Source organism: Microcaecilia unicolor, chromosome 1, assembly GCF_901765095.1.
Source record: "Microcaecilia unicolor chromosome 1, aMicUni1.1, whole genome shotgun sequence".
Lineage (NCBI taxonomy): Eukaryota > Metazoa > Chordata > Amphibia > Gymnophiona > Siphonopidae > Microcaecilia > Microcaecilia unicolor.
In genome coordinates this window covers 691,085,037-691,108,529 of record NC_044031.1, presented here as the reverse complement: position 1 = coordinate 691,108,529, position 23,493 = coordinate 691,085,037, and the positions used below count along the sequence as shown (strand labels likewise).

Below are 23,493 nucleotides of genomic sequence, written 5' to 3'. Positions count from 1 at the left end.
AGGGGTGCCTGTCCAGGCCAGGCCTGGCCTGCCTAATGCCTGGTGCTGGGTGGGTGGGTGGGAGGGGTGCCTGGTGCTGGGTGGGTTGCCGGGTGCTGGGTGGGAGGGAGGCCTGCCTGCCTGGTGTTGGGTGGGAGGCCTGGTGCTGGATGGGAGGGAGAGAGGGGGGTGCTTGATGCTGGGTGGGTGGGAGGGAGGGATGCCTGGTGCTGGGTGCCTAGTGCTTGATGCTGGGTGGGAGGGAGGGAGGCCGGCCTGATGCCTGGTGCTGGGTGGGATGCCTGATGTTGGGTGGAGAAAATAGGCAAAAGCTGGATCCATATTATACCTCCTCCAGTCAATTCCACAGAGGAGGACCCAGCTTTTACTTATGGATGGAGGGCAAGAAATGAAGAAGAAAGGAGGAAAGTAAAGAAATAAATGGAAAGGAAGCCCTGGAAACAGAGTTAAGAAGACAGATAGCAGCAGAATCGGATACTGGGCCAGCATGATCAGAAAGACAAAGTCACCAGACAACAAAGGTAGAAAAGATCATTTTATTTTCATTATAGTGCTTGGAATATGTCCACTTTGAGAATTAGGTGCTCAACATTAAAAGTTTATATTTATTTACTTATTTATGGCATTTTATCTCATATTAAACATGAATTAGGGTGTTTTGTGGCTCTACACGTATCATGATATTATGATCCCTTGTTTCATATGGTACAGTAAGGTTCTGAATGTGTTTTTGCACAAAGTTGTGCATAGTGTTTTGCAGTTGAGCGATAGCGGTTAGTATATGCTTTGAGCAACCACTTTATTCTTTGACATATGATACATATCTAATATCTAAATTTAATAAAAGGTATTAATTGTGACTTATTTTAATTTATTTGTTCTGTGTGTTATCAGACAATTATGGGTTTAAGCTCCGCCCCCACCCCCACCAGCCTCCCCAAACAGTTGGGCCATCGACCGCCTATGGCTATTGGGATAATGTTTCAACCTGCCCTCACTCTGCTCCTTTCTTATAGAGGGAATACTGGCCTGATAGTATCCATATAGTTTCTAAAAAACTGCAGAGAGTAAAGTCATAGGTTACCTAGCTGTTGGTGAAAATATGACTTCTTTTGACTATCTGTAAAAAGATTTAATATATTGCGTCATCTATGCTTGTGAAATACCAACAGATGCCAGAATCAAATTTTCCGCTTGGGCTTCTTTGATATTATACCATATTCACCCAAATATAAGGTCACTTCAAATATATCAAAGCCCATTTCTGATGTAGGTAAATTAGGAAAACATACAAGCTCTGGATCTCTGCAAACTTTAAAAAACTTTTTCCTGCTTCTCTCATTCATTTTTATCCTCATCTCATTTTCCTCCCATATTCATTGCTCCTTCCCATATTTTCTCCTTTGCTCATTTTATGACACGGTCTTTCAACTTGCTTTCTTCCGTTCAGTTTATTGCATTTCCAGCTGGGTAAAGGGCAACTACAGTTCCTCTCTACAGCTCTTATCTTCAGTCACCTTTGCTAAACTTAGCTTCTGTGGACTGGCAAAGCTGCTGCACTCTTTTAGCGACCCATTGTGTTAAAATTGTACAGCGCTGCGTAACCCTGGCAGCGCTTTAGAAATGTTAAGTAGTAGTAGTAGATGAAGATTTGTGTTTTTTAGTTATGGAAGCCAGATTAGAAATGAAAACAATGGTTTAATAAATGTGGTCATGTTAAGTATTAAAGAAAAAAGTATTCTTACCTGAAGCCAATATAACTGGGCACGTAAACTTCTTTGGTGAGGAGACTGTTTGAATTCAATCTGAATGCCTGACAAGAAATTTCGCCTTATGTGACATTTGACTGGAAGACGCATGGCCATTGGGACTTTCCCAAAATGTACCTAGAATATACATACAGATATTAATAATGTTTTCATCCAAGCAAACTGCATGTAAGTCAAAGACAAGTGCTCCAAGACCTAGGAGTGGAGGAGTGGCCTAGTAGTTAGGGTGGTGGACTTTGGTCCTGGGGAACTGAGTTTGATTCCCACTTGAGGCACAGGCAGCTCCTTGTGACTCTGGGCAACTCACTTCACCCTTCATTGCCCCATGTAAGCCGCATTGAGCCTGCCATGAGTGGGAAAGCGCGGGGTACAAATGTAACAAAAAAAAAAAAAGGCTCTTTCAATGCATTTGAGTAGTTTGAGTGTTAGGGCAAAAACTGCCTCAGCTGGCCAAGAATCACAGTATGACTAGTTCAAGGGTGGTGCCTTTATACACAGAGCCACTGGACAGCTCAAACATGAAAGACCAGGCAGTTAAGGGTGCAAATCATTTAAATTAAATTTTCTGGGGGAGATCCAAGATGGCGGCGTAACAAGTTGTGTGAAGAGACGCTCTGAAACCTGACTTGGAAATACAAATTTTCCTGCGATAAAATGCCACAAACAAAAAGAAAGGGGGTGACGCGGATAGTTCCCCAACCTACCTCGACTCCCTCGACGACCCAAGCAGGCCTCGAACGTTTCTTCGCGCCAGTCTCCCAATCTATTGGAGGTATGGATCCCATAACAGGGATCTCTGGGGAAGCGGGGACCCTGCTGGGAGAGGAAATATCTCTCTCTCCACCGTTAACTATGAAACCTCCATGTCCGGCGTCAGTAGCGAAGCCCGATGAGGAGCGCTGCCCTACCGGAAGTGTTGCGGGCAAGGTTCCCAGTGAGGGTCGGGAGACATTAGAGCAGACGCCGGGAGCAGAGGCAGGAGCCTCCGGACGAACGCAGGAGGTAAATCTAGCAATGATATGGACAATGCTGAATAAAATGGATGTGACATTACAACAGACCTCAGGAGAAGTCAGAACTTTTGATAAAAAATTTCAAGATTTGAATTCAAAGATAGACCTGATTAAAGGGGAAATAGCTGAGAAAGTAACTGATCTTCAGCAGAAAGTAGATTCTATTCAAGAATTTAAAAGTGGAGTGATAAAAGATAATTTTGAGATTCGAAGAAGAGTGGAACAAATTGAAAATTTTAATAGAAGACTTAATTTGCGACTATTGAACTTTCCTCAACTCCCTGGGATTAACCCACATGACTTATTCAAAAAATACCTCAATGAAGTTTTGAAAATTCCCCTGAATGCAATACCGCCTGTAAACAAATTATATTATATTTCAGCTTCTAAAGGAGAATTGGGAAAAAAACAAGATGTATCACACACTAATTTAGATCTTGATGATATATCAGCTATATTGGAAAAAAACTGTAGATGAGACTACGCAAAGGTCAACTTTGATTGTTTCCTTAATTTTTGAACAGGATTTGAATAATATTATGAAAATGTATTTTAGGAATTTACAAACCTGTTTTGGTGGAGCAAAGGTGCAGATTTTTCCTGACGTTACAAAATCGGCCCAACAAAGAAGGAAAGCCTTCTTCGCATTAAAAAAAAAACCCGCTTGAGATAGAAGGGATGTTTTTTCTTGCCTATCCTTGTAAATGTCTTGTTAGATTGGGCCAGGTTAAATACACCTTTTATTCACCAGATAGTCTAAAATCATTTCTTGATTCTAAACAACTGTAGTAGTTAGAATAATATGGGAGAATTTACGCCGCCTTAGTTACTTTTGATTAAAGATTTGTAATAATTCTTTCCTAACTCTGATCGCCCTTTTCAGTATAATGGGGTCTAAGAAAGCTTAATTAATCATGATTAAAGAAGAAGTTTTATGTTTAGGAAGTATGTTACTATTTTCTTTGATGATTCATAGTAACATAGTATATGACGGCAGAAAAAGACCTGCACGGTCCATCCAGTCTGCCCAACAAGATAAACTCACATGTGCTACTTTTTGTGTATACCTTACCTTGATTTGTACCTGTCCTTTTCAGGGCACAGACCGTATAAGTCTGCCAAGCACTATCCCCGCCTCCCAACCACCAGCCCTGCCTCCCACCACCGGTTCTGGCACAGACCGTATAAGTCTGCCCAGCACTATCCCCGCCTCCCACCACCGGCTCTGGCCCAGACCGTATAAGTCTGCCCAGCACCATCCTTGCCTCCCGCCACCGGCTCTGCCACCCAATCACCCTCCTCTCACCTATCCACCCGCATCCTGTTAGACTATCTCTGAAATGCTTTGATGCTCCCATGCATACCTCCTACCCACCCCCACCCTTAGACTGTCAATGAAATGCTTGGATGTTTTACTTATATATACTGTCATCTACCACATTTGCTTATTTCCATCTGACGAAGGGCAACCTTCGAAACCTAATCAAGAAATGTATTAAGTTATGTCCAATAAAAAAAGGTATCATCTTATTTTCTTTTCCATGTTTTATTTTAAGTCAGAAATATTGCTTTTGATGGTTAAGAATTCACTGCATGCAGACTTGTAGTTTCAGAGTATGGCAAAAGACAGTTTGTCTTTGGCAGCAGTTATCAATGGTGTGTTAATTAGGCAGTGCTTGCTGAGGGCCAGATACACTAAACTTAACGAGCCATTAACGAGCCATAGTAAACCGTGGCATGCACAAAAGGCTTCTCCGAGCCATTTTCCAATCACGGTAGCAGCTAACGAAAACGGAATGCAGATGAGTAAATTAGTACACCAATGTGTATAAATCGTATTGTAATGAGATGCAATACCGTTTTCCAATTGCCTAACCGTGGAAAATCTAACGGGAGGTCTGTATCTCTCATTGGGGCTGCGCAGGATTTATTCGCCTCTAAAAACTTCCATAAATTTAACAAAAAAAAAAAAATCGGGAAAAAAAAAAACGTCCAAGTGCTCGTCAGGGACGTCCTTCACTCAAAACAACCAGCCGGAAACCTTTGCCTAGCCACATCCAAGTGCTCGTCAGGGCCGTCCTTCTAAAGTCCCTAACGTGCACGTCCTTCACTAAGGACGTCCCTGACGAGCACTTGGACGTCTTTCCCCCAGATTTTTTGTGATGGGTGCGAGGACGTCCAAATCAAAAAACCCAATCTCGGCTAACCTCCTTAGGATCCATTCCTAAGGATTCACTTTTTGAATGTTGTTATTGTTTCCTAAATAATGTGTTATGGCTGTATTTCAAAACAAGTGTATCCTTGTTTAAATGAAAAATTAATAAACAAATTGAACTATAAATTAAATTTTCTATGAGCCATAGGATCAGCATTTTATTCAGCATGGCTACTACATTATTAACAGTGGTCACACTGAGGTATATATACTCAAAAATATCACCAGTGGTAGGATAGAGAGGAGACCAGTCAACAACAGCAGTGTGAACCGCCTCCTGTTAAAAAGACATTTCACCACCAAGGAGGAGGGATTTGTTACATGTACCATGGGACTGCACCCCAGTTTCTTCCCTTGTCCCTGTTCTTCTATGGCTAACTCAGCTACTACAGCCTATCCAGTGATATAACCAGTGACCCAGTGAAGAGGAAGCTGAATGCTGGACACCTGTAGAGATATGGTGCAAGTTTAAAAACCTAGAGCCTGGATTTGAGGCCTAAGGGTTTGCTTGCTGGATGACTTAGGTCAAGGAAAATGGCCGGTTGCTTAAAAGAAGTTTCTAATACAGAACAATTGGCAGTGGAGAAATGAAATTGAACAACTGACAAGAGAAACGAAACTGATTAAAAATACATGAAGCAAATAACACCTATGGTAGATGTGAAAGAACAGGAAACTCGGAGGGGGGTAGGTGTTAGAACATCACGTTTGGCGGTCAGTATGTAATTTGATAAAGTAGATTGATAACGAGATCTATAGAATTTAATGCAGTCAGGAGAGTATAAAAGCTTGCAACTTTTAGTGCAAGGGAGAGAACTCCTCGATGTCAGACTGATAGGGTCCTGCCACACGGACCTCCTCTTGAAAGAATATATGCGTGCATTGCAATTGTATGTTACTTGGTGAGTATTAAAATAAACCTGTAATCTTTAGAACTAGAAACTGTCTCTCCTTCTCTTCCTTACTACACTCAGTGATGGAATCATATGTATATGATAATAGATTTTCCCAGATTCTGACATTAGACAAATTAGTTACCCTCTCTATATGGCAGAATATGATCAGACTCAGTAAATAAAGAAGACCCAGAATATTATTATCTCCTAAGTTTCAGACTAACAGAAGACAGGCACGTCTGTTGGAATGAGATGGAGTCTAGAGATCTTAATGAGGCAGCCTTTGGCCCCCCAGTTCTCGGTGAAATGCCTGGTCCGTTGTCACTGAGTACTGGTCAACTCCCCTAATAACATCTAGAGGGGAGGGAGACTAGAATGGGACCATAAAATTATTATTCACACCCCATACTAATGGCACCAACAATGAAAGAGAATATTCATTTGTGTGTAGCTTCATGGGCAGTTGAGCAGGTTAGTTCATTTGCAGGCTCATTTTCAAAAAGAGTTTGATGCCCAAAAAGTGCATTTGGACGTTTATCTCACAGAAACGTCCAAATCAGTATTATGAAAACCTCTTTTTTGACTTCCTTCTTTGAATTCTATCAGAAGGATGTCCAAATCTCAAGGAGGCGTGCCGGGGCGTGTTCAAGGTGGGACTTGGGCGTTCCTAAGACATGGACGTTTTTCAGCAATAATGAAACAAACCAAAGACGTCCAAGACTAAAACTTAGACATTTTGAGCTAGACCTGTTTTTATAATGAATAGCTGCAGTGGGAATTGAACCCACTTCCCCAGGATCAAAGTCTGCTGCACTAACCACTAGGCTACTCCTCTACTCCACACAAGATATGCCCTAGATGACCACTGGAGGGACACGGGGATCACCTCCCCTTACTCCCCCAAATCACAAAACATTTTTCCAAACAGCACTTCCAATAGGAAAAGATAGACTTTTTTTTTTTTAAGAAAATGACTTACTGTTCTGATTTTGGACATTTTACAAAAAATGTCCAAATTCAGAGTTAGATGTTATATCCAAAAATGCCCCTTGTGCTTTTGGCTTGCCCGAAGTCACGAGGAGCAGCAGTGGGACATGAACCCATGTTGCCAGGATCAAAGCCCGCTGCACTAACCATTAAGCCACTCCTTCTCTGTTTCGGACGTCTTGCATTTGGACGTCGTTTGAAAGTGGACCAAAAAAAAAGGATGTCCAAATCACAGGACGTCCATAGTATTTTCGAACACAAAAGATAGACGTCCATCTTTTTCGAAAATGACCTTCTTTCCTGTTCGGAATTTGGACGTCTTTGTAAAATGTCCAAATTTTGATTTAGATGTTTCTTTTGAAAATGCCCCTCCAAGTCTAATAGTAATGACTTATTTCATTTCATTCTCTTATATACTGTAATTTTCTATCCATAGTCACAATAAAACACGTGGAAGGGCATTTTCAAAAACATCCATCTAAGTCCAAAAAAATCCCATCCTCCTCATGTCGTCCCCCCCCCAAAAAAAGTCCATCTCACAGCCATAATCAAACAGGAAAAATGTCTATATTATGGCTGTGAGATGTATGTTTTTGCACTGAAAAAGTCCAAAATGAATAGCCATTTTCCAAAATGAAACTTCCAACTTTTGAACAACAAACAAATCAGGGACATGAAAGTCTGTTTGGCATCATTTTCAAAAGTATAGCCACACAGAAACCTCTGCAGAACAGAGGAGTAGTCTACTGGTTAGTGCAGCAGTGGACCACAGACCAAGTGACATAGGTTCAAACCCTGCTATACCTCTCTTTTTGTAAATGTGATCCCTCCAGGACCTGAAAAATACTTACTGTAGCTCAATGTACACCACTTTCAAAAGCCTTCAGGCTTTCAGGTGTCTCATATCTAGGCACAGTGAGTATTTTTCTTTTTCTGGAAGGCTCAGAAAAAAAAATATATATATATCTACATCTATCTATCTATCTATCTATCTATCTATCTATCTATCTATCTATCTATCTATCTATCTATCTATGTCAAATGGGACCATATTCACTACACCAAGGGAACTGTTTACTAAGCTGCGTTGTAGGTGCACTAGCATTTTTACTGCACATCAATGCTAAAGACACCCATATATTTCTATGGGTGTCTCTAGTGTTAGTGCACGCTAATTTTTAGCGTGCGCTAAAAAGGCTAGCGCACCTTAGTAAACAGGGTCCCAAGTGTTCAGTACTTAGAAATTTATCAACTATGACAAGACAATGGAGCAAATCGCAAAATGCCTGCATATAATCAGTATTCAATGGCTAAAGACCTCAATGACATATAGATATGAACCAAATAGACATTAAACTGAGGATGACAATGTGGAGCCTTGTGAGACACCTATTTTTACTGAATACTATTCAGAAACATCTTTTCTGATTTATACATATTGTTTGGCCTATCACAAAAAGACTGGATGCAATTTAATAATTTTCCTCCAACTCTAATATTAGTTCACCTGGCAAGAAGAAATGATGTAATAATGAAGTCAAAGGCTACCATTATATCAAAGAAAGTGAATAGGGTAAGCAGTATGAGCTTTTTCTAATCTTTATAACAGAGAATCAAGCAAAGATGACAAGTTTTCCAAACTAAGGGTTTTCCTGAAACCCATGCTGATATTGCTCTAAAACATTATAGTGGATTAATTCATCAAACTGAGCTTTGACCACTTGTTCACTTATTTTAGCCAACAGGGGTAGATTTGATATTGGATGATAAATTTGAGCAGTCTAACATAATTGCTATTTCAATAATGGACAAATTAGATCACACTTAAGAATGTCTGGCATATATCCATCTCATAATGAAGCATTCACTAAATTTCTTAGTAAGACAGCAATTGGCTCATAGCGAATGCTACATACCTGTAGAAGGTATTCTCCGAGGACAGCAGGCTGATTGTTCTCACTGATGGGTGACGTCCACGGCAGCCCCTCCAATCGGAATCTTCACTAGCAAAGGCCTTTGCTAGTCCTCGCGCGCCGATGCGCACCGCGCATGCACGGCCGTCTTCCCGCCCGAAACCGGCTTGTGCCGGCCAGTCTCATATGTAGCAAAACAAAGACAAGGGAAGACACAACTCCAAAGGGGAGGCGGGCGGGTTTGTGAGAACAATCAGCCTGCTGTCCTCGGAGAATACCTTCTACAGGTATGTAGCATTCGCTTTCTCCGAGGACAAGCAGGCTGCTTGTTCTCACTGATGGGGTATCCCTAGCCCCCAGGCTCACTCAAAACAACAACCATGGTCAATTGGGCCTCGCAACGGTGAGGACATAACTGAGATTGACCTAAAAAATTTACCAACTAACTGAGAGTGCAGCCTGGAACAGAACAAACAGGGCCCTCGGGGGGTGGAGTTGGATCCTAAAGCCCAAACAGGTTCTGAAGCACTGACTGCCCGAACCGACTGTCGCGTCGGGTATCCTGCTGCAGGCAGTAATGAGATGTGAATGTGTGGACAGATGACCACGTCGCAGCTTTGCAAATTTCTTTAATAGAGGCTGACTTCAAGTGGGCTACCGACGCTGCCATGGCTCTAACATTATGAGCCGTGACATGACCCTCAAGAGTCAGCCCAGCCTGGGCGTAAGTGAAGGAAATGCAATCTGCTAGCCAATTGGATATGGTGCGTTTCCCCACAGCCACTCCCCTCCTATTGGGATCAAAAGAAACAAACAATTGGGCGGACTGTCTGTTGGGCTGTGTCCGCTCCAGGTAGAAGGCCAATGCTCTCTTGCAGTCCAATGTGTGCAGCTGACGTTCAGCAGGGCAGGAATGAGGACAGGGAAAGAATGTTGGCAAGATAATTGACTGGTTCAGATGGAACTCCGACACGACCTTTGGCAAGAACTTAGGGTGAGTGCGGAGGACTACTCTGTTATGATGAAATTTGGTGTAAGGGGCCTGGGCTACCAGGGCCTGAAGCTCACTGACTCTACGAGCTGAAGTAACTGCCACCAAGAAAATGACCTTCCAGGTCAAGTACTTCAGATGGCAGGAATTCAGTGGCTCAAAAGGAGGTTTCATCAGCTGGGTGAGAACGACATTGAGATCCCATGACACTGTAGGAGGCTTGATAGGGGGCTTTGACAAAAGCAAACCTCTCATGAAGCGAACAACTAAAGGCTGTCCTGAGATCGGCTTACCTTCCACACGGTAATGGTATGCACTGATTGCACTAAGGTGAACCCTTACAGAGTTGGTCTTGAGACGAGACTCAGACAAGTGCAGAAGGTATTCAAGCAGGGTCTGTGTAGGACAAGAGCGAGGATCTAGGGCCTTGCTGTCACACCAGACGGCAAACCTCCTCCACAGAAAGAAGTAACTCCACTTGGTGGAATCTTTCCTGGAAGCAAGCAAGATACGGGAGACACCCTCTGACAGACCCAAAGAGGCAAAGTCTACGCTCTCAACATCCAGGCCGTGAGAGCCAGGGACCGGAGGTTGGGATGCAGAAGCGCCCCTTCGTCCTGCGTGATGAGGGTCGGAAAACACTCCAATCTCCACGGTTCTTCGGAGGACAACTCCAGAAGAAGAGGGAACCAGATCTGACGCGGCCAAAAAGGAGCAATCAGAATCATGGTGCCTCGGTCTTGCTTGAGTTTCAACAAAGTCTTCCCCACCAGAGGTATGGGAGGATAAGCATACAGCAGACCCTCCCCCCAATCCAGGAGGAAGGCATCCGATGCCAGTCTGCCGTGGGCCTGAAGCCTGGAACAGAACTGAGGGACTTTGTGGTTGGCTCGAGATGCGAAGAGGTCTACCAAGGGGGTGCCCCACACCTGGAAGATCTGTCGCACTACACGGGAATTGAGCGACCACTCGTGAGGTTGCATAATCCTGCTCAACCTGTCGGCCAGACTGTTGTTTATGCCTGCCAGATATGTGGCTTGGAGCACCATGCCGTGACGGCGAGCCCAGAGCCACATGCTGACGGCTTCCTGACACAGGGGGCGAGATCCGGTGCCCCCCTGCTTGTTGACGTAGTACATGGCAACCTGGTTGTCTGTCTGAATTTGGATAATTTGGTGGGACAGCCGATCTCTGAAAGCCTTCAGAGCGTTCCAGATCGCTCGTAACTCCAGAAGGTTGATCTGTAGATCGCGTTCCTGGAGGGACCAGCTTCCTTGGGTGTGAAGCCCATCGACATGAGCTCCCCACCCCAGGAGAGACGCATCCGTGGTCAGCACTTTTTGTGGCTGAGGAATTTGGAAAGGACGTCCCAGAGTCAGATTGGACCAAATCGTCCACCAATACAGGGATTCGAGAAAACTCGTGGACAGGTGGATCACGTCTTCTAGATCCCCAGCAGCCTGAAACCAATGGGAAGCTAGGGTCCATTGAGCAGATCTCATGTGCAGGCCGGCCATGGGAGTCACATGAACTGTGGAGGCCATGTGGCCCAGCAATCTCAACATCTGCCGAGCTGTGATCTGCTGGGACGCTCGCACCCGCGAGACGAGGAACAACAAGTTGTTGGCTCTCGCCTCTGGGAGATAGGTGCGAGCCGTCCGAGAATCCAGCAGAGCTCCTATGAATTCGAGTCTCTGCGCCGGGAGGAGATGGGACTTTGGGTAATTTATCACAAACCCCAGTAGCTCCAGGAGGCGAATAGTCATCTGCATGGACTGCAGGGCTCCTGCCTCGGACGTGTTCTTCACCAGCCAATCGTCGAGATATGGGAACACGTGCACCCCCAGCCTGCGAAGTGCCGCTGCTACTACAGCCAAGCACTTTGTGAACACCCTGGGCGCAGAGGCGAGCCCAAAGGGTAGCACACAGTACTGGAAGTGACGTGTGCCCAGCTGAAATCGCAGATACTGTCTGTGAGCTGGCAGTATCGGGATGTGTGTGTAGGCATCCTTCAAGTCCAGAGAGCATAGCCAATCGTTTTCCTGAATCATGGGAAGGAGGGTGCCCAGGGAAAGCATCCTGAACTTTTCTTTGACCAGATATTTGTTCAGGGCCCTTAGGTCTAGGATGGGACGCATCCCCCCTGTTTTCTTTTCCACAAGGAAGTACCTGGAATAGAATCCCAGCCCTTCTTGCCCGGATGGCACGGGCTCGACCGCATTGGCGCTGAGAAGGGCGGAGAGTTCCTCTGCAAGTACCTGCTTGTGCTGGAAGCTGTAAGACTGAGCTCCCGGTGGACAATTTGGAGGTTTTGAGGCCAAATTGAGGGTGTATCCTTGCCGGACTATTTGGAGAACCCACTGATCGGAGGTTATGAGAGGCCACCTTTGGTGAAAAGCTTTCAACCTCCCTCCGACTGGCAGGTCGCCCGGCACTGACACTTGGATGTCGGCTATGCTCTGCTGGAGCCAGTCAAAAGCTCGTCCCTTGCTTTTGCTGGGGAGCCGAGGGGCCTTGCTGAGGCGCACGCTGCTGACGAGAGCGAGCGCGCTGGGGCTTAGCCTGGGCCGCAGGCTGTCGAGAAGGAGGATTGTACCTACGCTTGCCAGAAGAGTAGGGAACAGTCTTCCTTCCCCCGAAAAATCTTCTACCTGTAGAGGTAGAGGCTGAAGGCTGCCGGCGGGAGAACTTGTCGAATGCGGTGTCCCGCTGGTGGAGCTGCTCTACCACCTGTTCGACTTTCTCTCCAAAAATGTTATCCGCACGGCAAGGCGAGTCCGCAATCCGCTGCTGGATTCTATTCTCCAGGTCGGAGGCACGCAGCCATGAGAGCCTGCGCATCACCACACCTTGAGCAGCGGCCCTGGACGCAACATCAAAGGTGTCATACACCCCTCTGGCCAGGAATTTTCTGCACGCCTTCAGCTGCCTGACCACCTCCTGAAATGGCTTGGCTTGCTCAGGGGGGAGCGCATCAACCAAGCCCGCCAACTGCCGCACATTGTTCCGCATGTGTATGCTCGTGTTGAGCTGGTAAGACTGAATTTTGGCCACGAGCATAGAAGAATGGTAGGCCTTCCTCCCAAAGGAGTCTAAGGTTCTAGAGTCCTTGCCCGGGGGCGCCGAAGCATGCTCCCTAGAACTCTTAGCCTTCTTTAGGGCCAGATCCACAACTCCAGAATCATGAGGCAACTGAGTGCGCATCAGATCTGGGTCCCCATGGATCCGGTACTGGGACTCGATCTTCTTGGGAATGTGGGGATTAGTTAAAGGCTTGGTCCAGTTCGCAAGCAATGTCTTTTTTAGGACATGGTGCAAAGGAACAGTGGACGCTTCCTTAGGTGGAGAAGGATAGTCCAGGAGCTCAAACATTTCAGCCCTGGGCTCGTCCTCCACAACCACCGGGAAGGGGATGGCCGTAGACATCTCCCGGACAAAGGAAGCAAAAGACAGACTCTCAGGAGGGGAAAGCTGTCTTTCAGGAGAGGGAGTGGGATCGGAAGGAAGACCCTCAGACTCCTCATCAGAGAAATATCTGGGGTCTTCTTCCTCTTCCCACGAGGCCTCACCCTCGGTGTCAGACACAAGTTCACGGACCTGTGTCTGCAACCGTGCCCGACTCGACTCCGTGGAGCCACGTCCACGATGGGGGCGTCGAGAGGTAGACTCCCTCGCCCGCATCGGCGAAGCTCCCTCCGCCGACGTAGTCGGGGAGCCTTCCTGGGAGGCGACGGCAGCCGGTACCGCACGCGGCACCGATGCCGGAGACCTCACCTCGGGCGATGGGCCAGCCGGCGCCACGCTCGACGGTACCGGTGGCGCAAGCACCGCCGGTACCGGAGGGGTAGGGCGCAGCAGCTCTCCCAGAATCTCTGGGAGAACGGCCCGGAGGCTCTCGTTCAGAGCGGCTGCAGAGAAAGGCATGGAGGTTGATGCAGGCGTTGACGTCAGAACCTGTTCCGGGCGTGGAGGCTGTTCCGGGCTGTCCAGAGTGGAGGGCATCGACACCTCCTGAACAGAGGGTGAGCGGTCCTCTCGGCGCCGATGCCTGCTGGGTGCCGACTCCTTTGGCGACCCAGAGCTCTCGGTACCGACATGGGAAGGGGACCGGTGACGATGCTTCTTCGACTTCTTGGGACGAAGCATGTCACCGGAGCTTCCCAGTACCGACGAGGAGGACGTAGAATCCAGCCGTCGCTTCCTCGGGGCCGAGACCGAAGAAGGTCGGTCTCGGGGGGGGCTGTACCGCAGGAGCCCTCAGGGTAGGGGGAGACCCACCCGAAGGCTCACCGCCACCAGCAGGGGAATGGACAGCCCTCACCTGCACTCCAGACGAAGCACCACCGTCCGACGACATCAGCAGACGAGGTCCCGGTACCACCGACGTCGATGCAGCTGTCCGATGTCTCGGCGCCGATGCAGAGGCCCGATGCCTCGATGCACTCGATGTACTGGCCGCCGAGGTTGAAGGTCTGGACGCTGAAGACGTCGATGCACTCGATACCCCCGGTGCCGATGCCGACGAAGAGCCCGAGAACAAAATGTTCCACTGGGCTAACCTCGCTACCTGAGTCCGCCTTTGCAAAAGGGAACACAGACTACAGGCCTGAGGGCGGTGCCCAGCCCCCAGACACTGAAGACACGACGCGTGCCTGTCAGTGAGCGAGATTACCCGGGCGCACTGGGTGCACTTCTTGAAGCCGCTGGAAGGCTTCGATGTCATGGGCGGAAAAATCACGCCGGCGAAATCTGGCACAGAAAAAAGGGAAATTTCGACCGGGGCCTAAGTAAGGCCTACCCCGACGACGAAACAAAACTTAACGGGGCGAAAAAACTCGAAGTAGAGGAAGGAAAAACCAAAAGTGGTTAATCCAAATAATTTTCTGGAATTTCTCACAGAAAAAAGTCGAAAACAACGCGCGAGGCCGACTTTTCGGGGCACGAACGGTAAAACACAACCGTACCGAGCGCGGAGAAAAGAAGACTGGCCGGCACTAGCCGGTTTCGGGCGGGAAGACGGCCGCGCATGCGCGGTGCGCATCGGCGCGCGAGGACTAGCAAAGGCCTTTGCTAGTGAAGATTCCGATTGGAGGGGCTGCCGTAGACGTCACCCATCAGTGAGAACAAGCAGCCTGCTTGTCCTCGGAGAATAATTAGTTTAATATTAACCACTGTAATGCTTTCTAAAACCCATATTGAGAAAGGCATGTTTTGTAGGTCTCTCATCTGAATTTATAAACCTAAATTCTTCTTAATGAAAACCAGAGGAAAAAGCTTCACTGCTCTCATCTTACTAAGGGTAATGTTGGCTCTATCACAATTCTTAATCAATAAGTCACTATATTGTGATTCATAAACTTTACATAAATTTCAATTTTGTTCTTAAAGAACTCAGTAAATTCACTAGTTCCCTCAAACTTTGGATTTTGAACTGAATTCTGCATATCGTAACCTGGCGCGATGTGATAAGGCATTATTAACACGTAATCAGTAGTCTCTCTTTGCCTCATCCAATACATGTATAACTTTAGGATTCAAATCTTCTTAAAAATAATTTCAATCCTCTTATCTAATCAGAAAACCAGAAAACAGAATTTACTCTTTTATTACACTACACTCAACTTTTCATGACTAAATACAGCTACCTTATTTCAAATCTAAATAACTGATCAATATGACTTTGATCAAGAAAAATATTGGATTTTTCCACTCTTTTTGGAAAACTTCCTGATCAAATAATCTAGTCCTGACTTTTCCTCCCTGATTTCTTTATATTTGAATTTATGATATGAGAGAAATTTATGATTAGTCTATTGCACAGATATGAAACAGAACCTTTTCTAATAATAGGGTTTGACTTTCTAACATTGTCATTTTATACCGACATTATAAAATATACTGATCAGAAAGGACAGCATACTGTAGATTTTGTACAGCTTTTTGGTACAGGCAACATCAACATTATCTTTAGCAATGAAAATTATCTTCTTGGGGCTAATTTCACCAGGAGGGAGAGAATGGAATATAGGTTGTAGAACTCGGGTCCTCTCTCTCCCTATACTGTACAGATCTGCTTATGGTTGGGGACAGGCCACAATATTTTGACTGTTTTGTGCCTAATCTTTAATAGTGAGAAGATGGAATGGTGTCAGAATGGAAGAGGTACACCGAGTGCAAATTTTTCTGTCTATCCTCTCCAGTTCTTTAATTACTCTAGCCTTTCATCAGGTATTGCCATGTCTTCTGTATGTCAATTCCTAATGAATGTTAGGCCAGTTAATATAATTCTAGTGTTATATGATTTGATCATGAAGGATCACCCGACTTACTATGATAAAACTTGGCTGACAGATCAGTCAAGTACTATTCCTTCATAGTTTGGCCAATTTTATCACCTGTTCCTTGAGCAAATGTTTATGCATGGTTTTAAAACCTTATATAACAGCTTTCAGGTGGTGTATCAAGCAAATAAAAAAAAATAGGAGAAAAAAATGCTTCCCTTAAAGAATGAATTATCAAACTGTGGAATTTGTTGTCAAAGGATGTGTTCCTGGCGTTCAGCAGAGTTAGGTGTAAAGGGGGAAGAAAATCTCATATACAATTACTGGCCAGATAAACTTGGACAAATCCACTACATAATCTATGTGAATGAGCAACAAGGAAAGGATCTACTCATCAGGATCTGAGGAGAACTTCCCATCAGAGACAGGATATTGGGCTTCACAAATCTCTAGCCTTCTTCTGTTTTTAAGACGTCAGCAAATAATTAGCTATAGTAAAAATCAAATGCCACTCAATGCAGACACCAATGCAAAAACACAGCTGTGAAAAAAAAGCTGAGAAAGTTCTAACTATGACAAAAGAAAAAGAAAAACTGAACTCAGAAGGCAAATATTAAAGAATTTGCCTTTACAGTGAAAAAAAAGTTATCAAGAACTGTCACCTTAAAGCCACATTATTGGGCTCCTAAGGCAAAATACAGGAGAAAAAGGGGCAGAACACAACTGTTGTGATACAGGGCATCCCACTCATTCTTAGTATAGCATTTCATTAGAATCACTAGTCAAACTTAATCTCTGTCTGATTTCACCCATGCAGGACAGCTACTATACTGCTTTTCCTTAGAGAAACTTTCTTATCTAACACTAGAGAATACTTGAGTGCTCAAATATTTTAAACAGTGGGAAAAAGGGACTATAGTTTACAATTTCCAAAAATATTTTCAAAGTCATAAAATTGCAACGTAGATCTGTATAATGTATTAAACATTTTTTTTGTCTTGACTAATTCATTGCAAACTGCTTGTAAATGAATCTTTACCTCAAAATTGTTCTCTATTGTAAACCATTCCATTCCCTTCTCAATGCTTCTAGCAAGATATTTCTGATAAGCCCGCTCCAGGAGGATTATCTGCTTTTGATTAAATGGCTTCCAGCGTTGCTTTGGCTTCATTTCCCAAACAACTCCAGAGCTTGAAGAGACAAACAACAGTTTATGTAAGACTAACTATTTTGCAACTATAGTAAATTAGATTTGACATTTGAGTCAAATTATATAACACATTATCCTGTTGTCTATGGAGAAGCCCACTTATAGGTAAGCAACTTGATTTTCTCTGGCAACAAGCAGGATACATGCAGCCACACAAATGCTGATTGCCAAGTTGGGAGCTGCTTCTTGATATGGGACATACAGATTGAGGGTGAACGGAGTTGAAGCTAGTTAAGCAAATAAGTTCAGTAGTATAGTCTTACTGAAGTATCCATTTAGGCTCCAAGACTGATCAGAGTAGAAATGTTTTCTAACAGTATCAATGGAGGACTAAGCAGTGGCACTGTAGACATCAGCAAAAATGAAAACTGAAGGTTGGCTATGGAAGTTGATTTTCCACAAAGTCAATGCACCTTCACTCTGTTTGAAGATGGGATGCCTGCCTGATGACAGCAGAAGGTAATGAAGTCTGACATCCAGTTAGAGACTGTGCATTTTGCTCCTCTGACTGACACAGAAAGAGAAAAAGCTAAGAACATTTCTTGTGTTCCATCATCCCTTGAAGGTAGTACAACAGTCCTCTTCTGCAATTAAAAGTGTGAAAAGAAGTTTCTGTTTGGTGTGTATAAAGGTAAGTAATATAATGGACTGGCTGAGTCAAATTCTAACTAACTTGAGGAAATATTTTGGGTAGGTATACAAAAATATCTGGTCTGGGTAGAATTTGGTGTAACGAAGATGGCACAACAGTACTTGTAATTTGCTGACCCTTCAGGTGGGGGTGATAGCAACAAAGGGGGAAAGGAACTTGAGGTATGCTTGTTCTATTGGTTAAAATGTTAATGAGATGAATGAAGACAAAATTAAGCTCTCACACTGGAGAGGCAGCAAGGATTAGGAGCTTTTGTGTTCATTAAGGCATAGCATCTTGCTTTGTCTTATTAGATTTCTCATTCAAATTTGATACAGTGGATCAGAGCCTTATGTCAAACATTTGGAGGTGGAATGGATGAGTTTAGAAATGTAATTTTGGTACTGTCTGCCTTTTATTTTTTTTAAAAGAGAATTTAACATGTAATTCTAAGGAAATTTGTACTCAGCCAAAGAATATGTAATGGGGCGTCCCTCTGGCAACTTGATCTTCTTTGTTGTTTTGAAAAATTGTATTAAAGCCTTTTGTTGATATAAATCACAGTTTTAACATTACGTGCCAATTATTTGCTGGTGAGGTACAAATGTATAAGGGTATCTTATGGTCTATGTGTGGAGAAGGTAAATGTGCTGCATCTGCTTTTGCAAGAAGGGTCAAAAGAAACAAGCTCATGATGCTCTGAAGACGGAAGTGCTGTTTTTTTTTCTAAATCTCTTCTCTCTTCATAACCTTCAACCCAGTTCAGGATTGACAATACTCTTCTGGCTACAGCTCAATCATATTTTGACACCCAACAGACATGACTTAAAGATCTGGGTTTTCTAGCCCATTATAAAACAAAGTTGTATTGCTATGTTTATCACCCTCCTCTCACCTATCCACCCGCATCCTGTTAGACTATCTCTGAAATGCTTTGATGCTCCCATGCATACCTCCTACCCACCCCCACCCTTAGACTGTCAATGAAATGCTTGGATGTTTTACTTATATATACTGTCATCTACCACATTTGCTTATTTCCATCTGACGAAGAAGGGCAACCTTCGAAACCTAATCAAGAAATGTATTAAGTTATGTCCAATAAAAAAAGGTATCATCTTATTTTCTTTTCCATGTTTTATTTTAAGTCAGAAATATTGCTTTTGATGGTTAAGAATTCACTGCATGCAGACTTGTAGTTTCAGAGTATGGCAAAAGACAGTTTGTCTTTGGCAGCAGTTATCAATGGTGTGTTAATTAGGCAGTGCTTGCTGAGGGCCTGAGGGCCAGATACACTAAACTTAACGAGCCATTAACGAGCCATAGTAAACCGTGGCATGCACAAAAGGCTTCTCCGAGCCATTTTCCAATCACGGTAGCAGCTAACGAAAACGGAATGCAGATGAGTAAATTAGTACACCAATGTGTATAAATCGTATTGTAATGAGATGCAATACCGTTTTCCAATTGCCTAACCGTGGAAAATCTAACGGGAGGTCTGTATCTCTCATTGGGGCTGCGCAGGATTTATTCGCCTCTAAAAACTTCCATAAATTTAACAAAAAAAAAAAAAAAATCGGGAAAAAAAAACGTCCAAGTGCTCGTCAGGGACGTCCTTCACTCAAAACAACCAGCCGGAAACCTTTGCCTAGCCACATCCAAGTGCTCATCAGGGCCGTCCTTCTAAAGTCCCTAACGTGCACGTCCTTCACTAAGGACGTCCCTGACGAGCACTTGGACGTCTTTCCCCCAGATTTTTTGTGATGGGTGCGAGGACGTCCAAATCAAAAAACGATTTGGACGTCTCTTTCGATTATGCCCCACATCCCAGGCTGAGAGAGACCTGGAGGAGGGGCATCGGACGTGCTGAAAACACCCCGGGGCAAGGCGACTGGAGCAGAAGCTGCCGATAGCTGCCAGGTATGAGTTTGATGACACGGTGTGGAGGGTCTTGAGAGAGAGGTTCTGAACTGCGGACAAGGAGGAAAGTAGAAGACTGAAGATCGGTTCCCCAATCCCCAGCTTGCAGATGCAGTTTGCCACCTGTGGGATGCCTCACAGGGAGAGAAGGTGTGCCTCGGCAGAGACGTTTTTTTTTTTTTTTCTTTTTAGTGAAGGACGCCCATAAAGGACATCCTTGGCATGCGCAGAGCAGCCAGCATAACGCTTGGCTGCTCTGCACATGCTCGACTGGCTTTCGAGGGAATAGAGAATGCAAGTGAGCTACAGCGAGCAGCTCATTTGTATTCCGTTTTCTTGATGCATGGCTGTTCCCTACCGACTCGCTATGGAATCGGTAAGGGAAGGGCTCTTCCGAGGACCTTAGTGCATCTGGCCCTGACTCCCTTTTGCAGTATCAGCTTCCTAAGAAGAGGAGCTCTGTTGTTGCTTTAATAAATACTTTTTATTTAGAATGAGATATGAAGTCAATCAGCTAATTCTACCTATATTTTGTTTTAAAACTTGAAACAAGGTAGTTTGGTTTTTAAGGTCCAGTATCTAATATTTAACAGACACTTCTGTTCACTTTAGACATATATCAAATGGCTGTGTTTCACTCCTGTGAAATTGTTTGAAAGTTTTAATGCTGAAGAAGCTTCAGCAGAATATCAGAAATTTAGAGATAATAAAAATTATATGAACTTTAACTCAAGTTGTGGTGATGGTTTCAATTTGCAGTTTCTGATCCTGATGACCTTTGTTCCAATTGATGCAGATTTCTGGAGGCTTTTTAAATTGTAGATCCAGTTCATATCACAAGCAAAGAGAAAGGGTGCTTGCTTGAAAAATGCATGGAGGCAAAAAGCTGCATTTGTCCAAACAAAACAAATGAAAGTAACTAAGTGAAGGAAGGAAACTAAATAAAAATAGCACTCAAGACTGGCTCCTCAATGTCAACAGAGCAAAAGTATATAAACTTTGGGCAGTAAATAAGTAAAGAGGGGCATGCAATGAAATTACAGTGTACTAAAATTTAAAACAAATCGGAGAAAATGTTTCTTCATCCAACGCATAATTAAACTCTGGAATTCGTTGCCGGAGAACGTGGTGACGGCGGTTAGGTTAGCAGAGTTTAAAAAGGGGTTAGATGGTTTCCTAAAGAACAAGTCCATAAACCACTACTAAATGGACTTGGGAAAATCCACAATTCCAGGAATAACATGTATAGAATGTTTGTACGTTTGGGAAGTTCGCCAGGTGCCCTTGGCCTGGATTGGCTGCAGTCGTGGACAGGATGCTGGGCTCGATGGACCCTTGGTCTTTTCCCAGTGTGGTATTACTTATGTACTTATGTATTATTTAACCTGAATTGTAGGAGCTCGATATGAATACATCCTGTCAGCAGAAGCAACCCTTAGATTGTGAACCCTCCAGGAATAGGGAAATACCCAGTGTACCTGAATCTAACTCACCTTGAGCTACTAATGAAAAGATGTGAGCAAGATCCAAAATAAATAAAAAAATAAAATAAATTGTCTCTAGAGATGCTCACTACTGGGCCCGAGCTCCAAACGGTGAGGTCAATGGTGCAACTATGGCTGTTTATTCAGAAGTGCCTCTAGGCAGGAGGAAGACTTACTTTTCAGGAAGCTCTTGCCAGCTAAAGAAATTTAGAACTGCATTTTTAACAAGCATGTATGGCCTTCCTGCCTGTGATCCTTTAAATCAGAGAACCTTTTAGAAACAGAGAATTTGTTTATGAGCCCAATGGCTTCTGAATGGCACCATGACTGGTAGTGGTTTTTTGGCTAGAACTGCCCTTCCTCCTGATGCTCTGGAGGGGAGGGCCTGAGCCATGGACCACAGTGGTGGCTGTCATCACTATACCCTTTGGCTGCCCCACAGGGAATCAAAATGGGCCAAGGATCAGCAGTCCTCAGAATCCACACTAAGGCACCTATGCCACTTGGCCGCTCCTCCCCATTGCAGCAAGGGCAGAAGGAGCTTGATGTTGCTGATGTGCTGGCCCCCATCTGCCTCATCACTTTTCCACTGGCATCATCAGATGTGCCGGCACTGAGACTTCAAGAGCCCTGCAGCTCCAACAACCTGGCTGTCCAAAGTATTGCTGACAAAACAATGCTCTATGGCTCCTCCTTGCTATTTTTTTTTAAATGGGCATTCCCTAAATTTGATGCTTTAACAGAGTCCCCAGGGTTGAGGGAGGAGGGGAGAGAACAATAGAAGAAAAATTAAGGACTCATCCCTGCTGACAGGGGCCCTTTGACACCATTGCAGCTCCAGCATCCAGGTGATTCTGTAGGCAAAGCGTGGGCTATGGAGGGTAGCACCATTCCACACTCAACCAGAAGGTTTGTGAACCAATCCTCAGCACTCCAGCATGGATTCAACCAGGTCTGCAGACTGTGCCACTTCTCATCCTGCTGAACCAGTCCAAACTCTACCATCTGTTGGTGACAGAGACATACTGAACTGTCTCAGTCCATGCCATCCATTATGAGAATGACTGCACGGGAATATTCAAATGTTTTTGCCTCCATCATTGCTAGCAGTGGGACACAACCAAATTGGTGTGGTCTGGTTTAGCAGGATAAGGAAGTGCAAACTATGGTAAAAACAATGACCTATAAACAATACCTGGTAATCCCTATATAGGAGATCTCTTGTTTATTGTCGTTGTTGACAAGAGAAAGCCCCAAACTGTGAAGTGACACATTCATTTCTTGGTCAGGCTGTTCCATTTCCTCTGCTTGCCGGGCTCTAGACACCAAGGCTACATCATCTGTAAAAAGCAGAACCCTCTGGCGTCCATCCAGAAAAGATACCCAATGTATCTGAATATTCTGATTATAAGGAAACTGTCCACATTCATCCTGGGTTGAAAATGAAAATAAACCATTACTCTAAAAAAACAAGCATGAAGTCACAGTCTATTTAGTAAGTCACAAAATGAACTGAGTGTGTGCTGCAGGCTACTGCAGAAGAGCTTCATCACTGAAAATATACATCAGTCAATTAACCCTGTGACCAGCATTTTTTTTGTTTTTTTTATTAAACTCCAGCTGTGGTGTTTAAATACTTCACGTACAAAAGAACAAAACTTCACAGAGATGAACACACTCAGAGACAGCGAAGGTGACAAATTGAAACGATGATGCTGTGTGGTCTAGAAGATTTATTAATCAGCACAGGTTTGTTTTTCTTTGCACTGCAAACTAGTTGTCACAAGTCGAGAGAAGATTCCTAGAGACTCCTGAGGCAGGCCACTGGGCCAAAACATGGCCATGTTGAGTTGATTTTGACGATTAATAAATTTTCTAGACCATACAGCATCATCATTTCAATTTGTCACCTTTGCCGTCTCCTGAGTGTGTTTAAATACGTCATACATATTCAGTGTTCCTTAAACATATGTTTAAGTAAAGACAGCTTTTTTTTTTCTGCTCTAAGTTAAAGCTTTTAACTATACGGATAGTAGCTGTATATCACCCACCAAGGCAATATGGGATAATTCTGCTTTCCTTTAAATAATACTAGCTTAATTGGGTGTATACACTTGTATGTTTTAGGCACATGAGCTGGTATGCAAGCACCTAAAGCCAGAAATAGGCGTGTAACTTATAGT

At 44.3% G+C, this 23,493-nt stretch overlaps 1 protein-coding gene across 1 annotated transcript in view; it reads right to left on the bottom strand.

Annotated features, from left to right (window-relative positions):
• VPS13C (vacuolar protein sorting 13 homolog C) overlaps positions 1–23,493 on the bottom strand; it is a 992,635-nt gene that overhangs the window by 140,265 nt on the left and 828,877 nt on the right. Inside the window, exon 67 of the mRNA XM_030188422.1 lies at positions 1,746–1,886. Within this exon, the coding sequence (XP_030044282.1) occupies positions 1,746–1,886 (141 nt within the window). The remainder of the gene's footprint in view (positions 1–1,745; positions 1,887–23,493) is intronic.